The sequence below is a fragment of the Lepus europaeus genome, chromosome 17 (genome assembly GCF_033115175.1).
Source record: "Lepus europaeus isolate LE1 chromosome 17, mLepTim1.pri, whole genome shotgun sequence".
Taxonomy (NCBI): domain Eukaryota; kingdom Metazoa; phylum Chordata; class Mammalia; order Lagomorpha; family Leporidae; genus Lepus; species Lepus europaeus.
The window spans coordinates 10,856,433-10,881,321 of NC_084843.1; the positions used below are offsets into that span (position 1 = coordinate 10,856,433).

At 54.4% G+C, this 24,889-nt stretch overlaps 1 protein-coding gene across 1 annotated transcript; it reads right to left on the bottom strand.

Moving 5' to 3' along the window:
- Window positions 1-1,915: 1,915 nt before the first annotated feature.
- On the bottom strand, window positions 1,916-24,465 carry BAG3 (BAG cochaperone 3). Its single transcript, XM_062214153.1, has 4 exons — window positions 24,017-24,465; window positions 9,188-9,505; window positions 7,186-7,587; window positions 1,916-3,263 (listed from the first exon to the last, which is right to left on the bottom strand). Exons 1-4 carry the CDS (start codon window positions 24,200-24,202, stop codon window positions 2,448-2,450), a joined length of 1,722 nt encoding a protein of 573 aa, XP_062070137.1. The 5' UTR covers window positions 24,203-24,465; the 3' UTR covers window positions 1,916-2,447.
- Window positions 24,466-24,889: the final 424 nt, after the last annotated feature.

Genomic DNA, 24,889 nt, shown 5'->3' on the forward strand with positions numbered 1-24,889 from the left:
GAAGCCAGGAAGGGGACGTGTCCATTGTCCCAAAGCTATTACTCAGCAGAGCTGTGCTCGGAACCCAGGAGTCCAGATTCAAACCTGTGCTAATCTTAATACATGTTCTCTACGGGACACGATGAGTCAACGAGACCTCCAGTGATCACTGTCTCCCCCTGGTTCCTAGACACAGTTACTAACAGCCTTACAGCCAGCCCTGCACCTGGTCCCCTGGCAAGGCCCAGGGACCACCAACACACACCTGGCAACTCTTGTCCCGATATCCAGGTTCCATTTAACTTGGATGACTGAAAATACTCTAACAGGGGCTGGCGTTGGAGCACAGGTTCAAATCCAGGCTGCTTCACTTTCCAAGCCAGCTCCCTGCTAATACACCTGGGCAAGAAGCAGCAGATGGCCCAAGTACTTGTGCCCATGCCACCCACGAGGGAGACCCAGTTGGAGTTCCAGGCTCCTGGCTTTGGCCTGGCCCCAGTCTCTGCTGTTGTGGCCAGTTGGGGAGTGAACCAGAGGGTGGAAGATGGCTGTCTCTCTCCCTCTGTAACTCTGCCTTTAAAAAAAAAAAAAACTTAAAAATTAAAAAAGTTAACTACACCAAGAGCTACTTAAGTCAGTGATAAAAACACTGTCCACCTAATTCAGTAACCACCCAAGGGTTAATGCAGTGGTCCACATCCTGAAAAGTGGTTGAATTATCGTTGGTCCATTTTAAAAATAGTCCCCTGGTTGTTTCCTACTTACATGTTGGAGTTTCTACAGTCAGTGGCATGTCGGCTTGTACTCCCCAAGTGAGTTCACCCAGGAACGATGCTGGCAGACACCCACCGCATGACGTCAACCTTCCTCGGCACGCTGAGTGGCAAGCACACCAGGGTGTATTTTTGTGCGGCACCGTCAGGCACCAAGATTAAACTCAATACAGCCATGAGGAATTTAGCTGGGGGCCCCCAAGTCAGCCCGCTCATGGAGCCCCAGGGTCTCGAGCTTTTCTCTCTTCACTTTATTTGGAAAACAACTGAAAAATAAAAATCAAGTACACCTCCGCCTTCTGGGAACCCTGGCTCTTTCCAAGCTCCAAAACACACTGGCACAGAAAGAATCTTGGGGCGGGCACATGGGGCAGACGTTAAGAAGCCTCTGGGGATGCCCACATCCCCGTGGGAGTGCCTGGGTCTGAATCTCTGCTCCATCCTCTGATCCCAGCTGCTTGTTAATTCACACCCTGGGAAGCAGCAGGTACTTGGGTCCCTGCCACCTACCCGAAGACCCAGACTGACTCCTGGGCTCCTGGCTTCTGCCTGGCTCAGCCCTGGATATTGTGGCCATTTGACGAGTGAACCAGCAGGTGGGAGATCTCGGTCTCTGCCTTCCAGATAAATTTCTTTTAAAAAAAGGATTTTGTGTTACCCAGTGGAGCGTATGCAGCTGGCCCGTAACCCCAGAGGCTTCCAGGAACCCAACCTGGGCAGATCTGGTCCCAGTCTGGTTTGGTGACTCAGATAAAGAGGACCCAAAGACTCTGAGAGCCTACATTCACCTCCCAGAGACCTGGACTCCATTAAACACCTTGGCAATGGTGGGGACGGACTTCTCTGAGCACTTCTGACCCAGCTCAGCCCCATGGCAAGGCCTAAGGCCAGGTGGGCACAAACTGTTGCCCAGTGCCACCTTTGCTGTTGGCCGGGGCTGTCTGAAGGGGCAGCAGGCATACACCTGCTACCTGAGTCCACAGCCCTGTGTCTTCCCAGAGCCCAGCTCTCATCTGAGACCACATTTAAGATCTGGCTGTAGACACCACGACCCCAGACCAGGCTTGCAGAAGCCCTGCCACTTGCTCTGCAGCCGGGGACAGGGTCTCAGGGCTGCTGCTCTTTCCCAAGATTTAGAAACCACAAAATAAATAATAAAATACTGTGAGTTGTGTTACTACTTTATTTTCCTTTTTTTTAAATGTAGCATAAAGTCATTCAACATACAGATATGGCTCCTTACACATTTACTCTATCTAAAGTTAGATACTTGAACTACTGAGATGAAGAAAATCATCCCATTAAAACAAAAATGGCAACATTTCTGAAAAGTGAGTTATGCTTATGTGATGGGAAATCAGCTCCCCATCTACCCCCAACAACGCCTTCAGTCCAGAACTACCGGAAGACAGTGACCACAGCTGGCGTGGTGCCCATGCAGAGGGCCCCGAAACAAGCAATGGGGTTAAACAAGCAGCTTCTTTCTTCGTATAGAACAAGGCTACGGAAGAGAAGCATCGTCTTCCCTTTAGCCCTTGGATTAGTGTGTTGTGCCTCCACCCAAGTTACTGCGTACCAAGCGGCTACAAATAACAAAAACAAACTGACTGAAAGTCCCTGAAATGCATGCAACTTAAAATTCCCCAGAGCACACAACCCAGTCCTCGTCTCCAGCCTGATCCCACTCAGCGGAGACTACGCTGTCGCTGGGCTCCCCTGGCTCCCAGCTGGGTCCGTTGTGCCACTGGGGTCTGCAGTGGTTCCTTCTTTGGCTTCTGCCTGCTGGGTTTCAGTCTGGGGGTCTTCATTTCCGGCACTTTTCTTCCCTTTGTCTGCGGCCATCTCCATGATTTCTTGCAGTGGCCGGTCAGGTTCAAGGTTGCTGGGCTGGAGTTCATAAACCTGGACTTGACCTGGGACATCGATTGCTTTCTGTTCGAGTTTTTCCAAGATGGTCTGGACCTTCCTGACACCGTCTCTCCTGGCCTGGCGCACGTCAGCTCGTCCCTCCGGGTCCACGGAATCCAGGGCCAGCAGCTCTTTGGTCAGATACTCTTCAATCATCAGGTACTTCTTGTCGGTCTTCTTGCCTTCGAAGTTGTCCACAGCCTGCTCCAGCCCTTGCACCTTCTCCAGGATGGCTTCCACCTTCAGCACACCTGGATGTTTCGGGGGGGCCTCAGCTTCTCCCGGCTTGGGGGCTGCTGCGTCGGCAGGGGTGGGGCTGGGTGCTGCCTTCTCCTCCGCAGCCACATTCTTGGGGGAAGAGGGGACAGCAGTGGGGGCGGGAATGGGAGGAGGACAGGGAACTGGAGCAGAGGGCACCTTGACCTCCACTTTCTCAGAGGGAGGGGGCGGCTTTGGGGAAACAGGTTTGGAATCTGCCTCCTTGCGGATCACTTGGATTGGGATGTGTCCGGGAAGGAGCTCTGGTCCTGCCGGGCCTGCCTTACTTTCTGGCTTGCTGTCAGGCTGCGGAGCAGGCAGGGATTCTCGATGGGCCATGGGTTGCTGTGAAAAAGAAGAAAGGACACAAAGGCAGGTTCAACACCTGGCAGAACGTCACGGGCGGCTGGGTGCAGCCAGTGCCAGTCAGAGAAAAATGGGCAATGGCTTTTTTTTAGGTTAATTGAGAGAGTCTCAAAAGTCAACCAACAGCTGGTACAAAACAAAAATGTGCCGTTAATCACGTAGGAAACCAAACCATGTGCTAGGCTTCTGGGAACCACCTTGGCTGCTTGTGTTACCTCTCAGGATTTCTCTGTAGACAGTGTTCAAACGGCAGTGGAAAGAAAACCAAGATGATTTTCAAAAATGAAAATAGCAAAGCCTCCTGCTGACTGCTGAGCTGACTGCTGATAACAGAGCGCTGAATGGCTCTCACTGTCGGGTGAGGCAGCTGGGCGCCGCAGGCCTGGTCCCCCCTCCTTATGCCACGCAGCCCACTCACGGGGGAGTGGGGTGGAGGCCTCCTTTTTGTTAAAGCTAGGACAGTCTAATAGTTTCAGCCAGGATAGTGGTTCCTGGTGTTTGTTAACAAAAACAAAAAAAAAAAACAAGATACTCACGGGCGTCAACTCCGTGAGAATTCTGCTTGGGCATACTCATGCCTGAACCTCACACTCAGCAACGCCTCCCACGCTGACTCTGGCTGTGGTCTCTCCCCGAGACTGTCAGCAAGAGCCATTTTTTAAAATGATGAGCTTGGGGCTGGCGCTGTGGCGCAGTGGGTTAACACCCTGCCATCCCATATGGGCGCGGGTTTGAGACCCAGCTGCTCCACTTCCTATCCAGCTCTCACTGCTATGTCCTGGGAAAGCAGTGGAAGATGGCTCAAGTCCTTGGGCTCCTACACCCACATGGGAGACCCGGGGGGAAGCTCCTGGCTTCGCATCGGCACAGTTGCGGCCAACTGGGGAGTGAACCAGCAGATGGAAGACCCCCCTCTGTGTGTGTGTGTGTGTGTGTAACTCTGACTTTCAAATAAATATATAAATCTTAAAAATAAAGAAAGAAGGAAGGAAAACAATGACCTATGCTCCGATCAGAAACACCTTGGTTCTTCTAGCATATAAATGAATATCTAAAATCTCCCCTAAAATTCTCGCGCTCCGTAATCTAATCAACTTGGCGAGGAAAGTCAGACTGTACTATTTCTAAAGTACACCCAATTTCAAATATTAAATCCTACCATATGTTGTTAGGTCAAATTCTTCAAGGCCTCCAAAAAGGGATCCTGGAACAAAACTATAGAAAGGTCACCAAGGGGCTGGTGCTGTGGTACAGTAGGTTAAGTCCCTGCTTGTAGCACCAGCATCCCATACGGTCACTGGTTCAAGTCCCAGCTGCTCTACTTCCGATCCAGCTCCCTAATATCCCGAGAAAGCAGTGGAAGATGGCCCAAGTGCTTGGGTCTCTGCGCCCATGTGGGAGACCCAGAAGAAGCTCCTGGCTCCTGGCTTCAGATCAGTCCAGTTCCAGCCGTTGTGGCCATTTGGGGAGTGAACAAGCAGACGGAAGACCTCTCTCTCTGTAACTCTGCCTCGCAAATAAAATTTTTTTTAAAAAGAAAGGTCACCACAAACAAAGCTGATGGCAGTGACAACAGGGTTGAGGACTGTTCACCAATTACGCCGTGAAGGATGCCACCACCACGCAGTGGGTACTCCTGACCTGCAGGAGCCAGTGTGACTCGGCAGTCACCCCAGAACCTGCTTTCCATCAGACCTCCTGTGACAGGGCTCACAATGCGGTACAGCAGGGTAAGCCGCTGCCTATGTCACCAGCGCCCCTTATCAGAGCGCCATTTGTGGCCCGGTCTGGCCGCTCTGCTTCCTATCCAGCTCCCTGCTAAGCAGCTAGGACAGCAGCAGACAATGGGTCTCTGCCACCTGCCTGGGAGACCTGGATGGAGTTCCAGGCTCCTGGCTTCGGTCTGGCCCAATCCCATTTGGGAAGTGAACCAGCAGATAGAAGATCTTTCTCTGTCTGTCTCTCCTCCTCGGTCATTTTGCCTTTCAAATTAAAAAAATAATAATAATAATAATCTTTAAAACAAACAAAAACCAAGACCAAATAAACAAACAAAAGCCTTTTCTACCATTCCAGATATCTCCAACTCTGGTCCTTACTGCTCCCAAGGCAACCCCATGGCCTCCTTCGGTTACACAATACTGGTGTGTAAGAAGCTACTTTAGGGGCCCGCTCTGTGTGTAGTGGGTTAAGTTGCAGCCTGCAGTGCTAGCATTCCATATGGGTGCTGGTTCTATTTGCAGCTGCTCCACTTCAAATCCTGTTTCCTGATAATGCACCTGAGAAAGCAACAGAGGATGGCCCAAGTGCTTGGGTCCTGTACCCATGTGGGAGACCTGGAAGAAGCACCTAGCTTCAGTATGACCCAGCTCCAGCCACTGTGGCCATTTGGCAAGTGAATCAGCTGATGGAAGGTCTTTCTGTCTCTCCCTCTAACACTGTCTTTCAAATAAAATAAGTAAATCTTAAAAAAAAAAAAAAAAAAAGTCACTTTAGAAACATCCAGGAGACAGTGTTCTGTGGCCTGCACTCTTCAAATAACATCAAGGTCATGAAAGCAAAGAAGAGCCGAGGAACTGTTCCAGACCGAGAGCCCGCAGGGAAGCGACCTCTAAACGCAGAGCTCATGATCCTGGCCTGGATCCTGGAACACGGAGGACTGCGGGAAGGGAGACTGAAAACAGACTCTGTACAGGGAAACAACACTGCGAGAATGCTAAATTTCCTGATCCAAGATTCCACGTGCTTAGGAATGAGAATATCTCTTCCTTATGAAAATCTTTGAAATTCGCATATAAAGAGGTCTCCAAAACTTCATGGAAATGCATTATAGAAAAATTATGTGTGGATTTCAAAATGTTCCAGAATAAACTGATCTTTTGGGGCCAGCACTATGGCGCAGTGGGTAAATCCTCCACCTGCAGCGCCGGCATCCCATATGGGTGCTGGTTCCAGCCCTGGCTGCTCCACTTCTGATCCAGCTCCCTGCTTATGGCCTGGGAAAGCAGTAGAGGATGGCCCAAGTGCTTGGACCCCTGCACTCACATGGGAGACCTGGAAGAAGCTCTTGGTTCCTAGCTTCGGATTGGCCCAGCTCTGCCCATTGCAGCCATTCAGAGAGTAAACCAGCAGATGGAAGACCTCTCTCCACCTCTCTGTAACTCTACCTTTCAAATAAATAAATCTTTCTTTAAAAAATTTTTAAAAACTCATCTTTTTATTCCATGTTTCCATGAACTTTTGGAAGTCCCCACATATGTGGTTATCTACAGAGAAGAAATGACAAAGCCAAGCAAAGCGTGACCGTGAGTCTGGGTGGAGGTTTATGGGCTTCCTCTGTAGGAGTCTGAAGACTTTTTGGTAAGGTTAAAATCACTTCCAAATAAAAAAGAAACTTTCAAAGGAGGCTGCTCTGTTCAAGGTGCTCTAAGCTGCTATAACTAAACTCCTCCAGGAACCAGCACCTGCCATCTCCAGTGAAGGAAGAGCAGGCCTGCGCCCATGACCTTGACCGGGTCAGGTTTCCCATTCCTGAAGCTGGCCTTCTCCTTGGCCAGGCCCCGTGATGCCCTGCTGCAAGATTCGAGACAAGCTCCTCTGGTCAGGCTCAGAGCCGAGCTGAAGAATTAAAACACACGGAATGATTACGTTCTGGACCCTAGGGGACTCCCACGAGGCGCTGAGAAGATGAGCAGGCTTCGTGGAAGACACGAGACCAGCTCATTCCGTGGAGGGAGAACTTGGAGTGTGTGGACATTCAGGGAGGGGCTTCAGCCTGGGCAAAGGCACAGAGGTGGGAATGAGCAGAACGGGCTTGTAGAGCTGGAGGAACCCTGGGCACCTGCTCAGTGCTCCCAGTCCCCGGAGAGACACCCAGCTGCTGACCACGAACGTGCCATACCTGAGGCCTGTCCACCACAGTGTGCACACGGATGGGCGACTGCGAGAGCACTGGTGTGCTGCTTCTGGCTGGCGAGCCCTCCCGGCTGGACGCACCCCGCGCAGGCGATCTGAATGGGGATGGGGCCCGCAGGGGCCGGTGCTCCCAGTCATCCCCCTGGATCTTGTGGTACACTGGCTGGTGGGTCTGGTATTCACCCTGCTGAGCAGGGTAGTGGGTCTTCTGGGCTTGGTGGAAGGAGGGCTGGGCCACTGGCCGGGTGACGTTCTGCTCGTGTATCACTGGGATGGGGATGTAGCCCCGGGGCAGCTGGTGACTGCCCAGGCTGCTCCTGCCGGAGGAGGGCAGGCTGGCGGAGGAGGACGAGGACGAGCAGTCGGAGGCAGCAGGAGACTGGGACCTCTGCGAGAGACAAAGGGGAGACGGTGTGACCCTGTGAACGACCCCCAGCCCTGCACTCCAACCATCCCTCCGTTGTGCACCTGCTCAGGGAAACACACTGCCTAACACCTTCCTTCAGCAGACAGCTCTATTTTCAGAACCTAGGGTTAAGACTTAGAGCTCGGGCCAGCACAGCAGTGTAGCAGGTAAAGCTGCCACCTACAGTGCTGGCATCCCACATGGGTGCTGGTTCGAGTCCCAGCTGCTCCACTTCCAATCCAGCTCTCTGCTATGGCCTGGGAAAGCAGAAGATGGTCCAAGCCTGCACCCATGTGGGGGACCTGGAAGAAGCTCCTGGCTCCTGGCTTCAGATCAGCACAGCACTGGCCATTGTGGCCAATCGGGGAGTGAACCAGTGGATGGAAGACCTCTCTCTCTGCCTCTCTGTGTAGCTTTGACTTCCAAATAAATAAATCAATCTAAAAAAAAAAAAAAAAGAGCTCCAGAGTCAAGAGGCCTGGGTTCCAGTTCTTAAGAGCTCTGTGGCTTTCTAGCCTCCACGGGAGGCTAAACTTCTCCCTAACTATGGAAAAAGATTCACTGCTCTCACGGGGCGTTCTGAAGATGGAAATGAAATCAGCTGTGCAAGTGCCTCAGCCACAGCAGCCACACAGGAAGCACTCGGCTCCCTGCAGTTATTGTCTCTACCCACCCCCTGTCCCATCCCTTAACCTCTTCTCTCCAAGCTCAGCTGAGCACCTGAACACCATGGCTGTCCCCAGTGTGGGCCACAGCTGTCCCCGGTGTGGCGCGGGGCACATCAGGCCCTTCCCCTCCCGAGCTACCTCTAATCACCTAGAGATGGAGGAAGACGATTCCCCTAGTCAGGTTGCATTTGCTAAGATTTCTCTGACTGGTGGGGCACTTTACAAATCTCCGTCCCGAGAAAGGCAGGAGGGCTCTCAGTGCCCCTGTCAACGTGACCTCTCACCCTCCTGCAGGGGGGGAACTGAGCACCCGCCACTCTGGAAGCAGACAGGAAATGAGGATTTGTGCTTGGGAACAACGAATGCTGCAGACACAAGGGGATGAGCTGCAGCCCGGAGAACGAATCCTGCAGGGTGCCTGGGCCCGCAGCTAAGAGACAGAGGAAGCCAGGTTTGAGCTATTAATGCCCTCAATCCATCAACATGCCCTGAAGTATTTGGCTTCAGGAGCGAAACCCAATCTGCTATCGACGCCTCCCTGACTCCTCCTTCTGGATTTCCTGTTTCAGCCGGTAGGAAGCCGGGAGGGCTGGGATGTGGTCTCGGTGTCCTAACAGCACAGCTCCGAAGGCTTAGGATCCACTCCTGAGCACCAAACACCACGCGACAAGCACCTCTCTGTGCTCTGGAACTAGAAAGCCCCTGTGAAAGAGGGGCCCCAGCTTGGAGCCAGAGCCCAAGTGTCCAGTCCCAGCTAGGCAGCTTCCAACTCAGTGCACGTCCACACAACCCTGGGGGCTGACATGCGGCCAACAACCTGTCCTTGCTGGGTGACCTCCGCCGCCGCCAGTCAGGCCCAGATAGATGCCCTGCTCATTAACAGGCGCCTGGCCTAGGGCCAGGCCTCTCCTTACCTCAGGTCCATGGGAGACTGGGGGCTGGGCCACCGCCTGTGCACACTGTTGTTTCTCCGGCTGCGTGGCATCCGGCACAGCCCGCAGAGGTGACTGGGACCTCTGCGGCGCAGCGGCGGCTGCCTCGGTTCGGAATCGCTGTGCCCCAGGCTGGGAATAGACGTGGAAAGTGTGCGGCTGCCGGTTCTCAGCGCCTTCGTGGAGGACGGGGATGGGAATGTAGCCTGGTCGGAGCTGGGGGTACACAGGGTGGCCCTCCCTAGCGGGCAGCAGCCTGGCACCCTCCCGCGAGGGCCCATTGGCTGAGGATGGAGTTTCCTAAAAGGGAAGAAACACAAATGGGTTAGAAACTGGTAAGAAAACGCTGCGAGAAGGCAACTGTGGCATAGAGAGCATGATCTTCCAGAGTGCTCTGCAGCCCAGAGTGTCAGCTGGGACGCGCCCCAGCCCCCTGCCTCCGCCACCAGTTCTACTGCTGTCTGGGGACATCAGGAGAGAGGTGAGCCAAGGTAGCTGTGGAGCACAGCGAGCTCCCAATTCCCAAACTGACAGCCAGCCGGACAGCAGTGAATGAGAGCAGCCGACTGTCCCCAGGTCTTCAGAGATCCAGACCAGAAGGTGGGCCCTTGGGAGCAGGGTCCAGCTGCAACCACCACCAATGTATAGCAAAAAAAATAAATAAAAAATCACCTCCTAGATTTCCAGTCCAAACACAAACACAGAACACAGTTGGGAAGTCTTTGCAGAGAAGTGGGGTGGGCACAGGCGCTGCCCCTGCAGCAATATGGTCAGGAACAACCAGAAAGGCAGGGCCAGCCGGGAGGGGAAGCATCCGGGGATTCCCTGAGCTAGGCTTCCACAAGGGTTCTTTGCTCAAACTTTATTTCAGATTTCAGAACCTCCTTCTCCTAGGCCCATCAGCGCATTCCCCTGTAAGGTCCAGTTTTAGCAAAAGAACCCTGCTCAGTTGGTTTAGCCAGAGTGCCCCACCCTGGACATCTGACCCACTTGCTCAGCCTCCAGGGTCTGCTCCCGCTGCTGCTGGTCCGTCTGCAGCAAGAATCCTGTTAGGTAGGTCTGGCCAGAATCTCTGACCCTGATTTCCCCTTAGTCACTCACTTTCTGTCCACAGGCCACACCCTGCTCTGCGGCTGTAAAGCCCCCCTTGCCCACATGGATCTCTCTGCCCCGCCCCTGCCCGGCTGCAGGCTTCCTTGTGGACCTCAGCACATGCCACCGAGTCAGTCTCCTCTAGCATTACAGGGCCCGCTCTTGCGAGCAGCGGCTGGGGACCCTCTCTTCCGTCCTCTCATGCAGTCTCCCTTCAGTGGCCTGGCTATTTTGGGACTCTTGAGAAGGCCGCGTTCCAGATGCTCCGCAGGGAAAGATCTTATTTCAGACAAGGCCGGTGGGTCACTGGGCACTGCCATCTCTCAGCACACAGAGGCTGTACAACGGAAGCCCTGACCCCTTAGACTAGAGGCTCCTTCCACGGGGTGGGGGGAGGGTACTGATCTGTGTCATCTGTACACATCCCAATGCACAGACCCCTTCCTATAAGAGGAGTCTTGCTGAATGGCACACACACGTGGGGAATCTAAGTTTGCACAGTACAAGTCCCACTGGCGCAAAATCCACCAAAAGCAAGACAGACAACAAGGGCTGATCTGCACTTTGAGTGCAGACAACACTAATTCTGCAATCCCGCTGAGACCCTGCCTAGGGCGGGCGTCCAGCACACAGAAAAGGCAAGGGTGTCGCCCTGTCCTTGGGGACACAGGCAGGCAGGCAGTCTCAGATTAGAATAGCCACGTGCTCAGGGCGGCAGCATTATTTTAGCCTGCTTAACTCTCAGGTCACCCAAGAGCAGGCAGTGGGTCTGGACGTCAGGTTCAGAACCCAGTTCCTGCTGTGGGACATCACTAAAAGGCAGCAGGCTGGAGGTGCTGAGAAAGCCTCGGCTGAGTAGCTGAGAGTCACAACACGCCCTCCCAGAGTTCCGTCCAGCCCCACCCCACCCCCACTTCCTTCCAGCTGCAATCGCGGCCTGTACAGCCATGCGATGTCATCTTTGCTGGCTGCCTGCAGGCTCACTACTTCTCCCCAGACACTGCACACTCCAGAGCCCAGCAGTCAGGATGCCTTCACCACGTGCTGGTGGGTCTCTTGGGCTCACCGAATCAACAAGGCACCCTCTCTGGCAACAAGGAGCTTAGAAGATGGGTTAAGGCTGCCTGGGACAAATATAAAGAGGCCTGAGGTACAGGGGAGATGGGGCTTAAAAGGGTGGAACCAGCCTGGATGGGAGCCAGCAACACTGAGCCTGCAGAACTGCAGTGAGGTTTTGTAAGACCCATGAGAAGGGACGCCAGAAGGCCTGCGACAAACAGGAGCTCCCCCTACGTAGGCACAAGACAGTGCCTGTCAGACTTGGGGGGGGGGGGAAGGACGGGGGGACAGGGACATGGCAGCAGAACCAAGGTGAAGGACAATCAACAGTGACACAAGTCAAATGGTGGTCACCCCAGAGGAGAGGACATGGCCAGACAGGGGTCTGAAAGAACCTTCTGAGGTTCTGTCTTCTGGGGGCAGGAAATGGGTGTGCACCTGTGAAAACCTGTCCAATAATACCTTCTCTGTAGTCCCAACACTGCCACCCCCTGGAATCCTTAGATGGGCCTGGCTGAGCTCTTGGCTCCACCTGGAGAAAGCCCCTGTATCCAGAAGCACTAGAGCCAGCTTGCCTTATCTGTACCTTACGGACCATATTCTGTACCTCAACTTTGAGACAAGAGAGGGGCCGGCACAGTGGTTAAAGCCCCAGCCTGCAGTCCTGGCATCCCATATGGGTGCCAGTGTGAGTCCTGGCTGCTCCTCTTCCAATCCAGCTCTCTGCTATGGCCTGGGAAAGCAGCAGAAGATAGCCCAAGTTCTTGGGGCCCTGCACCACATGGGAGACCAGAAGCTCCTAGCTCCTGACTTTGGATCAGCTCAGCTCTGGCCGTTGCGGTAATTTGGGGAGTGAACCAATGGAATGGAAGACTTTTCTTTCTCTCTGGCTCTACTCTGGCTCTCTATAACTGTCTTTCAAATAAATCTTTTTTTTTTTTTTAAAGGGGGGAGGGGAGAGGAGAGGAGAAAGTGAGGGAGGGAGACGAGGCTATGACAGCACAAGTTTCAGCCTGGGTCCCAATCAGTGCCATGTTTGTGTCAGGGGAGGAAAGACTGTGATCACAGTAGGTGGGAGTGGTGGGGTCAGAGAAACAGCTGGAAGTGGGGCCTTGGCAGGCACTGAATTGCAGAAGATGAGGCTGGGGACCAAGGGCCAAGCAAAGACCCCTATCCTCTGTCCTTAAGAGTTCCAGCACAACCAGAGAGCCTCAGCAAGATGGGAGGGACATGAAGGAGAAACCAGGGCACATGAGGGATGAGAGCAAGGAGGGGAGGGCAGAGCTGACCAAGGAAGACACGCTCACGGAGAAAGCATCCCGAGCGGCTGGCAGTTCTCCCAGGAGAAGTGAAGGCAGGGGCTGCCACTGACACTGTGAGCACGGTGCTCTCTGCTGGGTGCCACTGTCGGCTCCTCGGGGGGCAGGCAGAGGTGGGTAAGACAAGTAAGGATGCCAGAGGCTGCTGTTTGCCAACTGAATCTGCATCCCTGGGTCTGTGTGAATTAATCCACTTGGGCCATTTAATTAAAACTGCATCTATAAGAAGTGCCAAAGGCTGGCAATGTAGTGCAGGGGTTAAGCTGTTGCCTGCAACACCAGCATCCCATCTGGGTCCCACTTAGAGTCCTAGCTGCTGCTCCACTTCCAATCCAGTTCCCTGTTAATGCACCTGGGAAAGCAGCAGAGGACAGCCCAAGTCTATGGGTCCCTGCACACATATGGGAGACCCAAATGGAGTCCCAGGCATCTTGCTTCATCCTGGCCCACTCCCATCTGTTGCAGCCATTTGGGGAGTGAACCAGAAGATGGAAGACCTTTTCTTAAAAAAACAAACAAACAAAAAAATTTCTGTATTTAATTGAAAGGCAGAACTGGGGAGAGAGATCGATCTTCCATCCACTGGTTCACTCCCCAAATGGCCACAATGGCCAGGAGGAAGCCAGGACTTCCTCCAGGTCTCCCACGTGGGTAAAAAGCATCACCTGGAAGCGTGAACTGCCCTTTTATCCTCTACGCTGCTCTCAACACATTCTAGTTTAAAAAAAGATTTGTCAATGAAAAGAATAATGTGTAATATTTATTATTCCCCTACAAAACATGGCTCTTCAGTCCACCAAGCCATGTTCTCAAGTTCAAGCCCACATCCAGAGACAGCCTTGGTGACGCCAGCCTCTTTCAGCGCTGGCTTCAGTGGGGTCCTGGGAAGCCACCTCCTCGAGGTTGGGGACAAGTGGGGAGACTGTGTGATCACATGACAGGGGCTGGAGCACGGGGCCACACGTCTTCACTGTCTTACCATGGCCTTGGCCTGTCTGCAGCTCAGCTCTCTGTCCTTATCCTGGGGTAAAGACATCAGAAATGTACACAAAGTCCAAGCAGGAAGTAAGAGCCAAGGGCCTGACAGTCACTGCTTAGCTCACTATATTCATTCATACAACCAACTGGTTCATTAAAACCGGCTCAGGTGTGTCCTGGGGGCATCCAACAACCCATGAGAAGGCTAGGATAAAGAGCAGGGAAAATGAGCCCTGGGGAGCCAAGTAGACATACTACTACCGACAGCCTGAGGTCAAGTTCTGACTGGGGTGAGCTGATGAGCTTGTCTGTTGTTAACAGCATGCTCAGTTTCCAGTCACAATGTGAGCAGCAGGGGACGACCAGGACACCCTGGTTTTGCCCTACATGTGTGACAGAAGCAGCCTGCAGCCCCTCTTTCCTGAGATTAACTGAAGGAGAGGCCCAGAAATGATCTACAAAGCAGTGATCCACTCCTACAGGGAGCAATGGGGCACACAGGGAATATACCCTACGGCACCCTCCAAGCCCCAGAAAGCCGGGGCTGCAAGAGCGGGATGGGAAGGTCCCTCCAATCAGAAATCACGGAACTCTAGGTACCCCAAAGAACCACGTGGCAAATTCAGAGGAGGAAGCTGCTGCACCTTGCTCCCCAAAGCAATCTTTGTGCCCCAAAGGCAGGCTGGAAACAGCAGCTCACGGGCCCTGCTAGGTGTATGCGGGAAGCACACACTTCACACATTGGTGGGATCCACCTTCACCCATCCACAGCTGGTCAAGTCCCCAGTCCCGGCTCTGGGATACAGCTCTCTGAAAAAAGCGAGCTCAACACCTACAAACTACAGTCACCATCACCATAGTCTGAGCCACAGGTGACAGTGACAGAACCCCAGGGCTGCCCCACAGCACTTCCCACCTTCACAGCCCTGGAGTGTGAAGCAGGCCAGAGTCTATTTACTGGGTTTATGGCCAGAAGAGCTTTCACACGGGTCAGGTACTGAGTTTTACTAACACATCAAGCTGGACCTGGGTCAAGGTCAGGTGGCTGGGCTCACCTCTACCAAGGAGGAAGCAGGCACACAAACACACAGCTTCCTTCCAAAGAGTAAACAGAGACATGAGCTGCAAGGCCTGGACAAAACTTTGGTGTGACAAGCCACATCAGGAATTCAGTACTATTACCGATTTGATAGATAAATAAACAGCCATTTGCATTCCTGTAGCCAAACTCAAATCCTTCAGTTCCCACAAGACTGACATTGGGTCTGGGTCTCTCTCATCACCCACAGAACTGTTGTGGGCAAGTCACAGACAAATTCTTGATATATAGATACACTTTATTTACTTGGGAGGCAGAGAGCTCCCATCTGCTGGTTTACTCCTCAAATGCCCATAACGACCAGGGCTGGGCTGGGGCTGAAGCTGAAACCTCAACCCAGGTCTTCCATGCAGGTGGCAAGGACCCAACAGATTGAGCCATCACCTGTTGCCTCCCAGGGTCTGCACTGACTGAGAGTGCTGCGTACCAAACCCAAGTACTCCAATACGCAGCACAGACATCTTAACCACTGCCCAGATGGTCTGGGCCCAAATTCTGAGTAATAAGCTCAGTCCACAGTCCACCAAAGTCCACTGACTGTACCCGAGACTCCTGGTAGGACAAGAGGGCTCTGCTAAACACAGCTCTGGGAGCCGCAGATGACAGGAGGCTTGCCCTGTTACTAAAATACACACATTTTGTCCTAGAATTAGGAGATGGGGTCCTCGTGTGTTTCCACTGTACGAGCTGAAAACAACTCCGCTTCTTTGCGAAGGGGTCCAGGCAAACAGGACAGAACCAGGATGAGCCCTGGTCTGCGCCGGCCACCCCAGGTTCCAACTCCTCCTGGGGTTCCCCAGCTGCGAGGCCCTGGGCAGAGCTCCCAGCTATGAAGACCGTTTCCCCAGCTGTAAAACTCCCCACGCTTCCCAAGGCTTCTTGCCAGGTTGAGAGAGAAAAGGGCAGAGGAAGATGTCTGGGAACGCTGGGCCTCCCCGCTCCACAGCTGTCCTTGATCCCAGCTACTGATGGGCCCGCTGTGCCCAGAGCTCGATTCCTGAATGGCTCTCATCAAGGGGGTTAAGAAGCCCCTTCAACTGAGCGACTGAAGAGCACTGACGAGAGTACCATCTTTCCAGCTGAGAGCCGAACCTAAAGTTTCACAACCTGGGTGCAACCACAGCCAAAAATCTGCTCTAAGGCCCCAGGCTGCTGCTGCTCAGGGCAAGGGGACAGCTCAGAGACTTGCTGCCATGCTGCACCGACTGTGGCTTGGTGCGCAAATCTCAAGACCCAGGGAGAAAGCCATGCCAGGCTCCCGCACAGGAAAGACTGGCTGAGAGCACACCACCTGCTGGGGTCTCCTCCACACCCTCACTGTCCCTCCCCAGGGCACCAAAGTGGTCCCCAGGCCAAGCACGGCCGCCAGCAGCTGCTGGGCACTTCCTGTGCCAGGGGCAGCATCCACAGCTCACAGCCCACACCCGGCCTCCCCAGTGCCTCCCACCCCTGGAGCCCTCCCTCAAGGATTGCACCAGCAGATGTGGGAGCGGGGATGGGGCCCCAGGTACACGTGGAAGTGCACCGCCAGGCTGAGAACCCCATGTGAAGGACAGCTTGCTTCTGAACTGTGGATTCAGGAAAAATTAACTACATGCTTCCTGGTGCTGGCACTATGGAGCAGCGGGTTAAGCCACTGCCTATGATGCCGGCATCCCTATGGGCCCTGGGTTGAGTCCCGGCTGCTTCACTTGGGCCCCTGCCACCCACATGGGAGACCCAAATGGAGTTCCTGGCTCCTTCGGCCTGACAAGTCCCAGCCACTGCAGTCACCTGTGAGTGAACCAGCAGAGAGACCTGTCTCTTTAAATCTGCCTTGAAAATAAATCTTAACCCCTCACCACCCCAACAAACGCACAAACCTACCTACTTCCTCCTCAGACAAAAAAAAAGAAAGAAAGAAAAAGAAAAAGCAGAGCCACCTGCTTTAATCAATCTAAAGCCAGGAATCACAGATGGAAAAGTACCTGACACTTCCATACCAGGAAGCACACTCTGTCTGAATTTCAAGGGCCTAGGCAAAGGGACCTCACATTTGGTCCATTTCCTAGCCTTTTCAAGACTTGAGCCATCCTGACACGAGCACACTGACCAAGCACGGGCCATCCCGCCCGCCAGACACCAGCTGTGCAAGTGTGCATCAGCGTTAGTGCGCATGGCACCCGCGACTATGCATCTCCTACAAAACACTTTTCCAAATGAAAACCCTTGGTTTGTCCAGTGCAGCTGAGGGGAGACCCTCGGACTGAGGGGAGTCCGCCGGGGCCCTGCGCCCCGTCCTAAGCAGTTCCTCACAGCACTCCTTCCCCCTCAGGAAGGCGGTGCCCGTCACACACTCACCCCTCCTTCCAGCCCTGGGGACACCGCTGCCCTGCACAGCTGGGTCCAGAGCAGCTGTGCAGACGATGGCTACTCAGGTGACTGGGCTTTGCCCCACCACAGCCTGGGCACCTAGGTGCTGCCTGGCACTGCTCTTAGGGCTGTGCAGGTGTGGCGGAGACAGAACGCGTCCTTCTCTTTCCCCCTGCCAGTGGGAATTGGGCATAAACAGCACTCTACACAGCACAACACAGGAAACACGATGCCACAGCCCAGCTCCAGACATGAGTCGCGGGCTCGTGAGGCTGGGGCCGGCACAGCGACTACAGGGCCCGAGAGCCTTCATCTGGCCGCTGTGCTGTGTCCCACATCACTGCCCATCCACATTCTGTGCTCAAAGGCTCAGGAAGCCCCGGCACAGTGCTTCCTCCGAGGGCCACCCAGACACTGGGCAGCGTCAGCTCAATTTGGTACAGAGGACAAGGGGAGGCCTAGCTTCCGAGGAGGAGACACCAGGCCTGAGAAAGATCAGATCGGTCTGCTGTGTGGGAAGCCAGACACCTGCCCACGAGCTTCTACTCCTCAGAGAGGTGGCCCCTTCCTCGTCCCAACAGGGACTGCTGATAGGCCCATTTTACAGAGTGCATCACTGAGCTCTGGAAAGGCGATTACCAAGGATGTCTAGAGTCTAGGTTCGCCTGGCGGTAAAGGCTGGGTGCCAGCTACCCCTTCACTATTCCTGTCACACCTGTACACTGTGATAACATTCATGTGTCCCCAAAACCTTTCATCTTCCGGGGGCAAGATGCAGCAGGAGGGAAGTGTTGCTCGGCCCTGGCGGCGCTGGGCTGAAGCTCAGACCTGGAACATTCAGTCCGGAGAGTGCTCTGGGCGAGGGAGCCAGGGCTCCGTGATGAGTCATCGGCCGGCAGAGCCAGGACGAGTGAGTGGAGGCACTCAGCTCAGCCGTGAGTCACTGAGACCCCAGTGCTGCACGGGTCCCCCAGGCACAGCCAGACCAGGGCCTCTGCACAGAGAGGACCCTGCTCAGCCGGTAGGTGGGCTGGCCCTGCGGGCCTGTGGCACCAATCAGGAAGTGGCTGCTTTCTCTTCTGCATACCCATCTCCCACTGTTTGGATTTTTAAGCCATTCATTTGTTCAGTGTCCACGGAGCACTTTTTAAATAACTTAGAAAACTCTATAACCCTACTTTAATGAAGAGAGGAAGTTATTTTGCAACAGGAAAGGACTGTTCCAACAGGATGCTAAGGAATTTTCAGTGGCGAGTCTCACCTCGGTTCACTAGGGCACGGCTCTGTGCTGGCAGCTCTTGGGTAGCTGAGCTGTTTGCAGGCTTCTGACGCAGGCAGTGAGCAATCTGCGATTCTGGGATTTTCTGAATTGACATGAATAAGAGGCTTCACGACTACGCTGTCTAATCTTACTGCCAGCCACACAAAAAAAAGTCAAAGAAAGTCTCCTTGCCCAGTGCTGGGGCTGCTCTCAGCAGCTGTGGGATCCTAACCTCTTCAGCAGGCTTGTTCTAAGATGCTGCATTGGGCTGGACGTTTGGCACAGAGGTTAAGATACCTATGTCCAACATCAGCTACCTGGGTTCAAGTCCCAGCTCCAGCTCACAATTCCAGCTTCCTGTTAATGCAGACTCTGGCAGGCAACAGTAATGGCTCAAGTACTTAGGTCCTTGCTACCCTGGAGGACTTGTGGCTTCTCCCTGCTGCATGCACCCTCGCCACTGTTGTAGGTATTCAGGGAGTGGGCCAGCAGAGAGGAGCACATTCTGTCTGCCTCTCAAATAAATTTAAAAGTATTTTTTTTAAGATGCTGAATCACTGGCAGAAACAGTTTCTCCAGAGCAGCGTTTAGCTCAAAGATACCTGTGCCTTACAGAGGGCCTGGGTTCAATTCCCAGTTCTGGCTCCCGACTCCACCTTCCGGTCAATGCAGACCCTGGCATGCAGCAGTGACGGCTCACCTGGGTTCCTGCCATCAACCTGGGAGACCTGGATTGAGTTCCTGGCTTCAGCCCCAGTCATTGCAGACATCTGAGGAGTGAACGAATGGACAGAGAGGGGATCTTTCCACCCCCCAAATTAAAAGTGGGGGTTTCTCTAAGACCCACAAGGATGCACACCTGGAATCAACACTCAAGTCATTGTGTAGAAAAGGCCTTTTCAGAGAGTGCTCAAAAAGAGTCGGCCTCCGGGGTACATGTGGAAGCCCAGGACGACAGTGCTGAAGCTGCAATAGGAGGCTCCCAGTGATACACACACGTCTTACATTTGGTGAGGGCAGGGCTCTTTGTAGGTCTGGAGACTGGAGGGGCCAGGCCCAGGCCTCACTGCTCTGCACAGACCCACTAGCTCAGTCAGAGCATGTGCACCCCACGAGGCACCCAGACTGGGACAGGCTCTGCCTGCCTCCGAACTCTCAACAGGGAAATGACCCCGTGGAAAGCAAGAAAGTGCTAACCTTGGGAAAATTAAAGTAATATGGAGTGGGTACGGCTTCCTCCGACTGCGGAGAGGCAGGACATGCTTCATGGAGAATGGCACGAAGGGCCAGAGCAGTCCTCTTGCTGTTTCACACCGTGACTTGCATGTAGCAGCACCCCATAAACCTCAGATAGCATGAATGAGCAGGTGAAGACATTGGTCCATCTCCTACCTCCAGACTCGAGCTCAGGAAGTGGGCCCACACTTCTGATCAAAGGTACAAAGGTGGGTTCAGGGTTGTTTACTGCCTGGGGTTGAGGCAGAAGCAGCCAGACCCCCCGCACAGGGCAAACCTACCCGTCACTGTGCAGAAGCCAATGGGGCTAAAGTTATCAAGTCTGTCTGTTTTGCCACAGGCCAGGTCCAGTCCCTGTTTTCTCATACACAGGTCACACTTAATAGTTTGTTTCAGAGAGCTGAACTGAGGATTTAGAGAGAAGGCTGGTAGAAGCCCACACCCACACCTGGCATGTATATCTAAACATGCTAACAGATCCCCAAAAATGTCTACCCTATTCAGTCCCCGCTAAAGAAATTCTTCCTCATTAAGCTTTTGCAAGCTACCTGGCTTCCTGCAACGCTGCCACCACCCCTAAGACACCTTCATACAAATACGGGGAGATCAGGTGACACCAGATACTCCACGTGGTGCCACAAGTGCCGAGTGGGAGAGAGATCAATTTCTGCAGCTGCGAAAGGAAGGGATCGGGAACCTTCCCTCCAAAGGCCGGCTGCCTAAGTTCTGACGCAGAAGCAGACCGGGGGTGCAGACCCGATTCAGGACAACCGGAGGCAGAAGGGCCAGAGAAGCCCCCAGGCGACTGTGATGGCAGCTCTGTCGGTATGGAGGCCTCCGAGGCCCCCGCTTGTCCTATGCAAGGTGTCTAAGCATTATTTCCGAGGTCGGACACAACTCTCATTAAGGGCAAATCAACCACAAAACAGGGCAAGCAACGCTCTCAGCGGTGCAGGCTGTTCTTTGAGGGGAACGTGAGTGTCTTACAGGAGCCGCACTGCCAAGCTCCTGGCAGCCCCTCTCCTGTCCCAAGTCTGTGCAGCCAGGACTCCAACTCTCTGGACATGTGAGGGGAGAAGGCCACTCATTTCCTGACTGCTCTTTGCTTCTGCTAGGAGCACAACAGCTTGCTATCCACTGGGAAACAGCAAAATGAGCTCATCTTTGAGACCATCTGGGAGGCTCTACGGAACCTGAAGAGCAAACGGGTCTAGTTCAGTCATAACAGAAAGCTGTTTCCGCCTCTCACGGCACCTGGGTGCCATCCGTCACAGCCTGATGGTGAGACTCTGCCGGGTGGGCAACACAGAGGGACAGGAGGACCCGGGGCCCGCCCAGATCGGCTCACCACCCACCCTGCACTGCCCCTCTACAGATGCTGTGACACTGCATTTATACTCTTCCAAGGAGAGGCCCAGGCCAGGCCCCAGCAGAGTCTGCCTGCGAAGGAAAGTGGCAGCGAAGGCAGAACTCTGCGGGGACAGATGTGAAGGCCACGTCACTTGGGGGATTCCAGCCAAGTCCCCCTCTTCCAGAGGGCTCCATCAGCCACTGGGGGTTCCCAGTGCCAGCAGGGCACAATCAGAAGGACCAGAAAACCTTTCTGGCCTCCACGCTGAGCAATTCAGATTCAACAGGGGGAAGAGACACAACTGCAATCTGTGATCTTAAAAGATCCCCTGCACGCTGTCAGCCTGGGGATCCCCGAGATCCAGAGCTGAAGCAGCCCTGCTCTCCGGGGAGCAGACCCCCTCTCCTGCCAGGGAGGTGCACGAAGGAACTGCACTGCTTATGCAGGGCAGCAAGCCAGGGGGAGTGGCCTTGCAGGAAGTGTGCATCTCCTGACTCCAAAGTGAACGCCAGCCTCTCTGTCGGGGAGGGGCCTGGACTGGTAGGAACTTGCCAGAAGACTGGAGGGAAGCCCGAGTGTACAGAAATCAACCTCCTGTGCTCACTTGCTCCTCCGTAAAAACCAGGATAAAAGACCTGCTCCAACCACTTCCGGGGAGTGCACTGGACCAACTGAGAAGGGAATAAGGCTAAATAAAACACCGGCTCCAGTCTTTTCCACCGATACGCTGAGACTGTAAACATCTCACAGCCGAGTCCTCCCCAGGAAGACCTCCCCTCATGCTCATATCCTCACCGACAGCACTTCCACCTGAACGTGAGGGAGCTCCCGGCAGCCTCAGCTCAGCTCTGCCAAAATCACCGCTTCAGGCCACGGCCCTTTTCAGGAATCCATTTTTTTTTTTTTTTTTTTTTAAGATTTGTTATTTACTTGAAAGGCAGAATTATAGAGAAGGAGATAAAGAGAGATCTACTGGTTTAATCCTGAAATGACCACCACAGCCGGGGCTGGGCCAGGCTTGAGACAGGAGCCAGAAGCTTCCTCGGGGTCTCCCACACGGGTGCAGGGGCCCAGGCACTGGGGCCACTCTCTGCTGCTTTTCCAGCCACACTAGCTAGGAGTTGGATTGGAAGCGCAGCAGCTGGGTCTCGAATCAGTGCCCATGAGACACCAGCGTCACCTGCTACGCCACAACACGGACCCCAAGAACCCAATCTTTAATGTAAAATCAGATGGAAGGCATTTCTACCATGTTTAGTCTGGAGTGCGGTGTACCTAGTATAAGTGAAACTGAGTGAGTCACCCCAATATCAAAGCGCAGGTCTGAAATAATGAGGCCCCAACACTGCATGGGCTGAGTGCTGGTGTTCTCCCGCTGCTGTACGGACAAATCCAAGCTGCTAATTTGGTTAAGAAAACTCTGCTTGAGTTGATCACGTTGAGCCATCAGAATCCAAGCAAACACGGCAGAGGTCAGTGACCCCATAACAGAGAGGACACAAAGATAATCGCGTAATCAAGAATTCCAGCCCGCATGCGTCAGTTTCATAACAATTCAAGCTACTTCTGACTTCTTCCCAACTGATCCACACTGCCTCTCATTAGGCCTTCCCACAGAGCTCTCTCCTTGCTTTAGGAATTAGCTGTGTGACCTTCAAAAACACATGAACTTGTTGGGTTTATCAGCTGAAAAGAGGCTGAACCAAATGATCCTGGAAGATCTCTTAACTTTAGCATTCTGGTTGTTTCCTATTCAGATCAACTTTTCCATTGCTGGAATTCTGACTTCGTTATTATTTTCTATTTGTTGAGAAGGCTAATAGTAGCTCAACCTGTTTTTCCCTCCTTATAAAGGTTTATGAAACCACAGCCTAACCCTATCCAGCAGTGGGTACAGAAGATCACAACTTGCTGGGTAAGTTTCAAGTTGAAAACACAGTGCTGGCAACCAGTATGTTCAAACTTGATCTTCACTGGAGACACAGTGCCTGTAGATTCTGCCCGCCCTGTGGCTACCTGTGGCCTAAGAGCAAGAACAGGGTCCCACCCTAAGGGTCTGGATCTGCATAAAGGGGGCTGGCCTGAAAATAATGTAAGTTTCACCCAATAAAGGGTTGAACAGACACACACAAAGGTATATGTAATTATGCCCATCCCAGCTAATTACAGCCTCTTACATCAATTTTCAGGAATATACAATTAATTTCTTGTAAATGTACAACTGCTGAATGTACACTATCTCCCTGTTGGGTACCAGCATTTTGTTAATATTTTTAAGAACAAAAAAATAAGGCAGACAATACATGTCTTTCTTCCAAAATAATGGTTTATAAAAGCATTTGTGATGGGGCGAGTTTAGAAGTCTTCAAAATAACTTACCAGCTCTTTGCTGCATGTACTGTGCCTGGACTTAAAGTGTACTCATTTACTCTTTTTAAGTATATCTATTTTTCCAGGCTTTTAACCTTGAAAACGTTCAGATTCACAAAAAACTGAACAAGCAGTAAAGTCAATCACCGTCTTCTAACGAACAAACCCGTTCCCAATCTCCTATTTCCTCTCGGCCGCTGAGGGGGAGGGCGCACACCTCCCCGCACATGCGTAGGGGAGGCATACACCTGCCACCCTCGAGGCTCGCTCATCAGTTATTTGTGGACTGGAAGCAAGTGCGGAGTATCTGAATACCATAACAAGGAAAATTCTCTCCCTCCTTCTCTCCAGCGGCCGCCTAGCAAGGCAGCCCCTGGCTCTTCCTCCCCACGGGTCGCACTAGAGGGCACAGCGGATCCCAGGAAAAAGACTCGAGACCCCCGGGCGCGGGCAGTGGAGTCCAGAAACTCAGAGCGGGGACTCGCGCCCACGCGGGGCGAACCTCCGGCCTCGGCGCGCGAGGCCGAGCCGGCCGCACCGGCCTCCGGGGCGGACCGGGCCGGTCGCGTCCCCGCTCCCCGCACGTCCCCGCGGAGCGCGCCCGGGCGCCCCGGGGAGCCGCGTCAGCCCCGACGCCGGCCAAGGGCGGGTCCCGGGAGAGGCGCGTGGGGGCCGGGGGCCGCGGCCTGCTCACCTTGGGGCCCTCGGCGGGCACGCGCGGGTCGTTCCACGTCGTGGTGCGGTTGTTGTGGTCCACGAAGAAGGGCCAGCCCGTCTGCGGGTCGACCTTGATCTCCCAGCCGGGGGGCAGCGGGTCGCGGTCGGCGGCGCCGCTGCCGGACGCCATCTGCACCACGGGCGAGTGGGCGGCGGCGCTCATGCCGGGCGCGGGGTCTCGGGGCTCGGGGCGCACCGTCGCCGTGTGGGCCGCGGCTGGAGCGAGAGCCCTGCGCGCCGCCGACGTGTCCTGGAAGCCGGCGCCGGGGACCTTTATGAATTAAAGGCGCGGGTGACGTGGCCGGAGAGGGCTGGAAGTGTCTGGAAATAGCCTCCTCGCTGCCAAAGGGGAAGGAGCAGAGGGCGGGAGGCAGCAACTGGCCGGCTAGAAACTTCTGGCCCCATCCGGAGAAGTTGGCGGCGCGGCCCGACGCGGAGCTCCGCCCCGAGTCCTCGGCTACGCTCGCGGCGCGCGGGGCGGGGCTCGGCCCGGCTCGGCGGGGCTCGGGGGGGCTCGGCCCGGCTCGGCGCGGCTCGGCGGGGCTCGGCGGGGCTCGGCTCGGCTCGGCTCGGCCCGGCTCGGCGCTCTCCTTAGGGCCGGCCCGGCGGGCGGGCGGGCGGCTCCCTCGCTCGCGCCGCTGCGTGGAGCTCTGGGGCCCGGGAGCCCGCGTCGGGCGCCTGCTGCGCCTCCTCGGTCTTTCGGCTCGGGGAGCCCGGCCACCCCGCCGCCGTGGCTGTCCTGGGGGAGCCCCGCGCGCCTTTCCAGGGCCGCCCGGAGCTCTCCTCAGGCTCCACAACGCGGGCAGGAGAACGCGGAGACTTGTTGCCTTCGGGAACCTGAGGAAGAAGA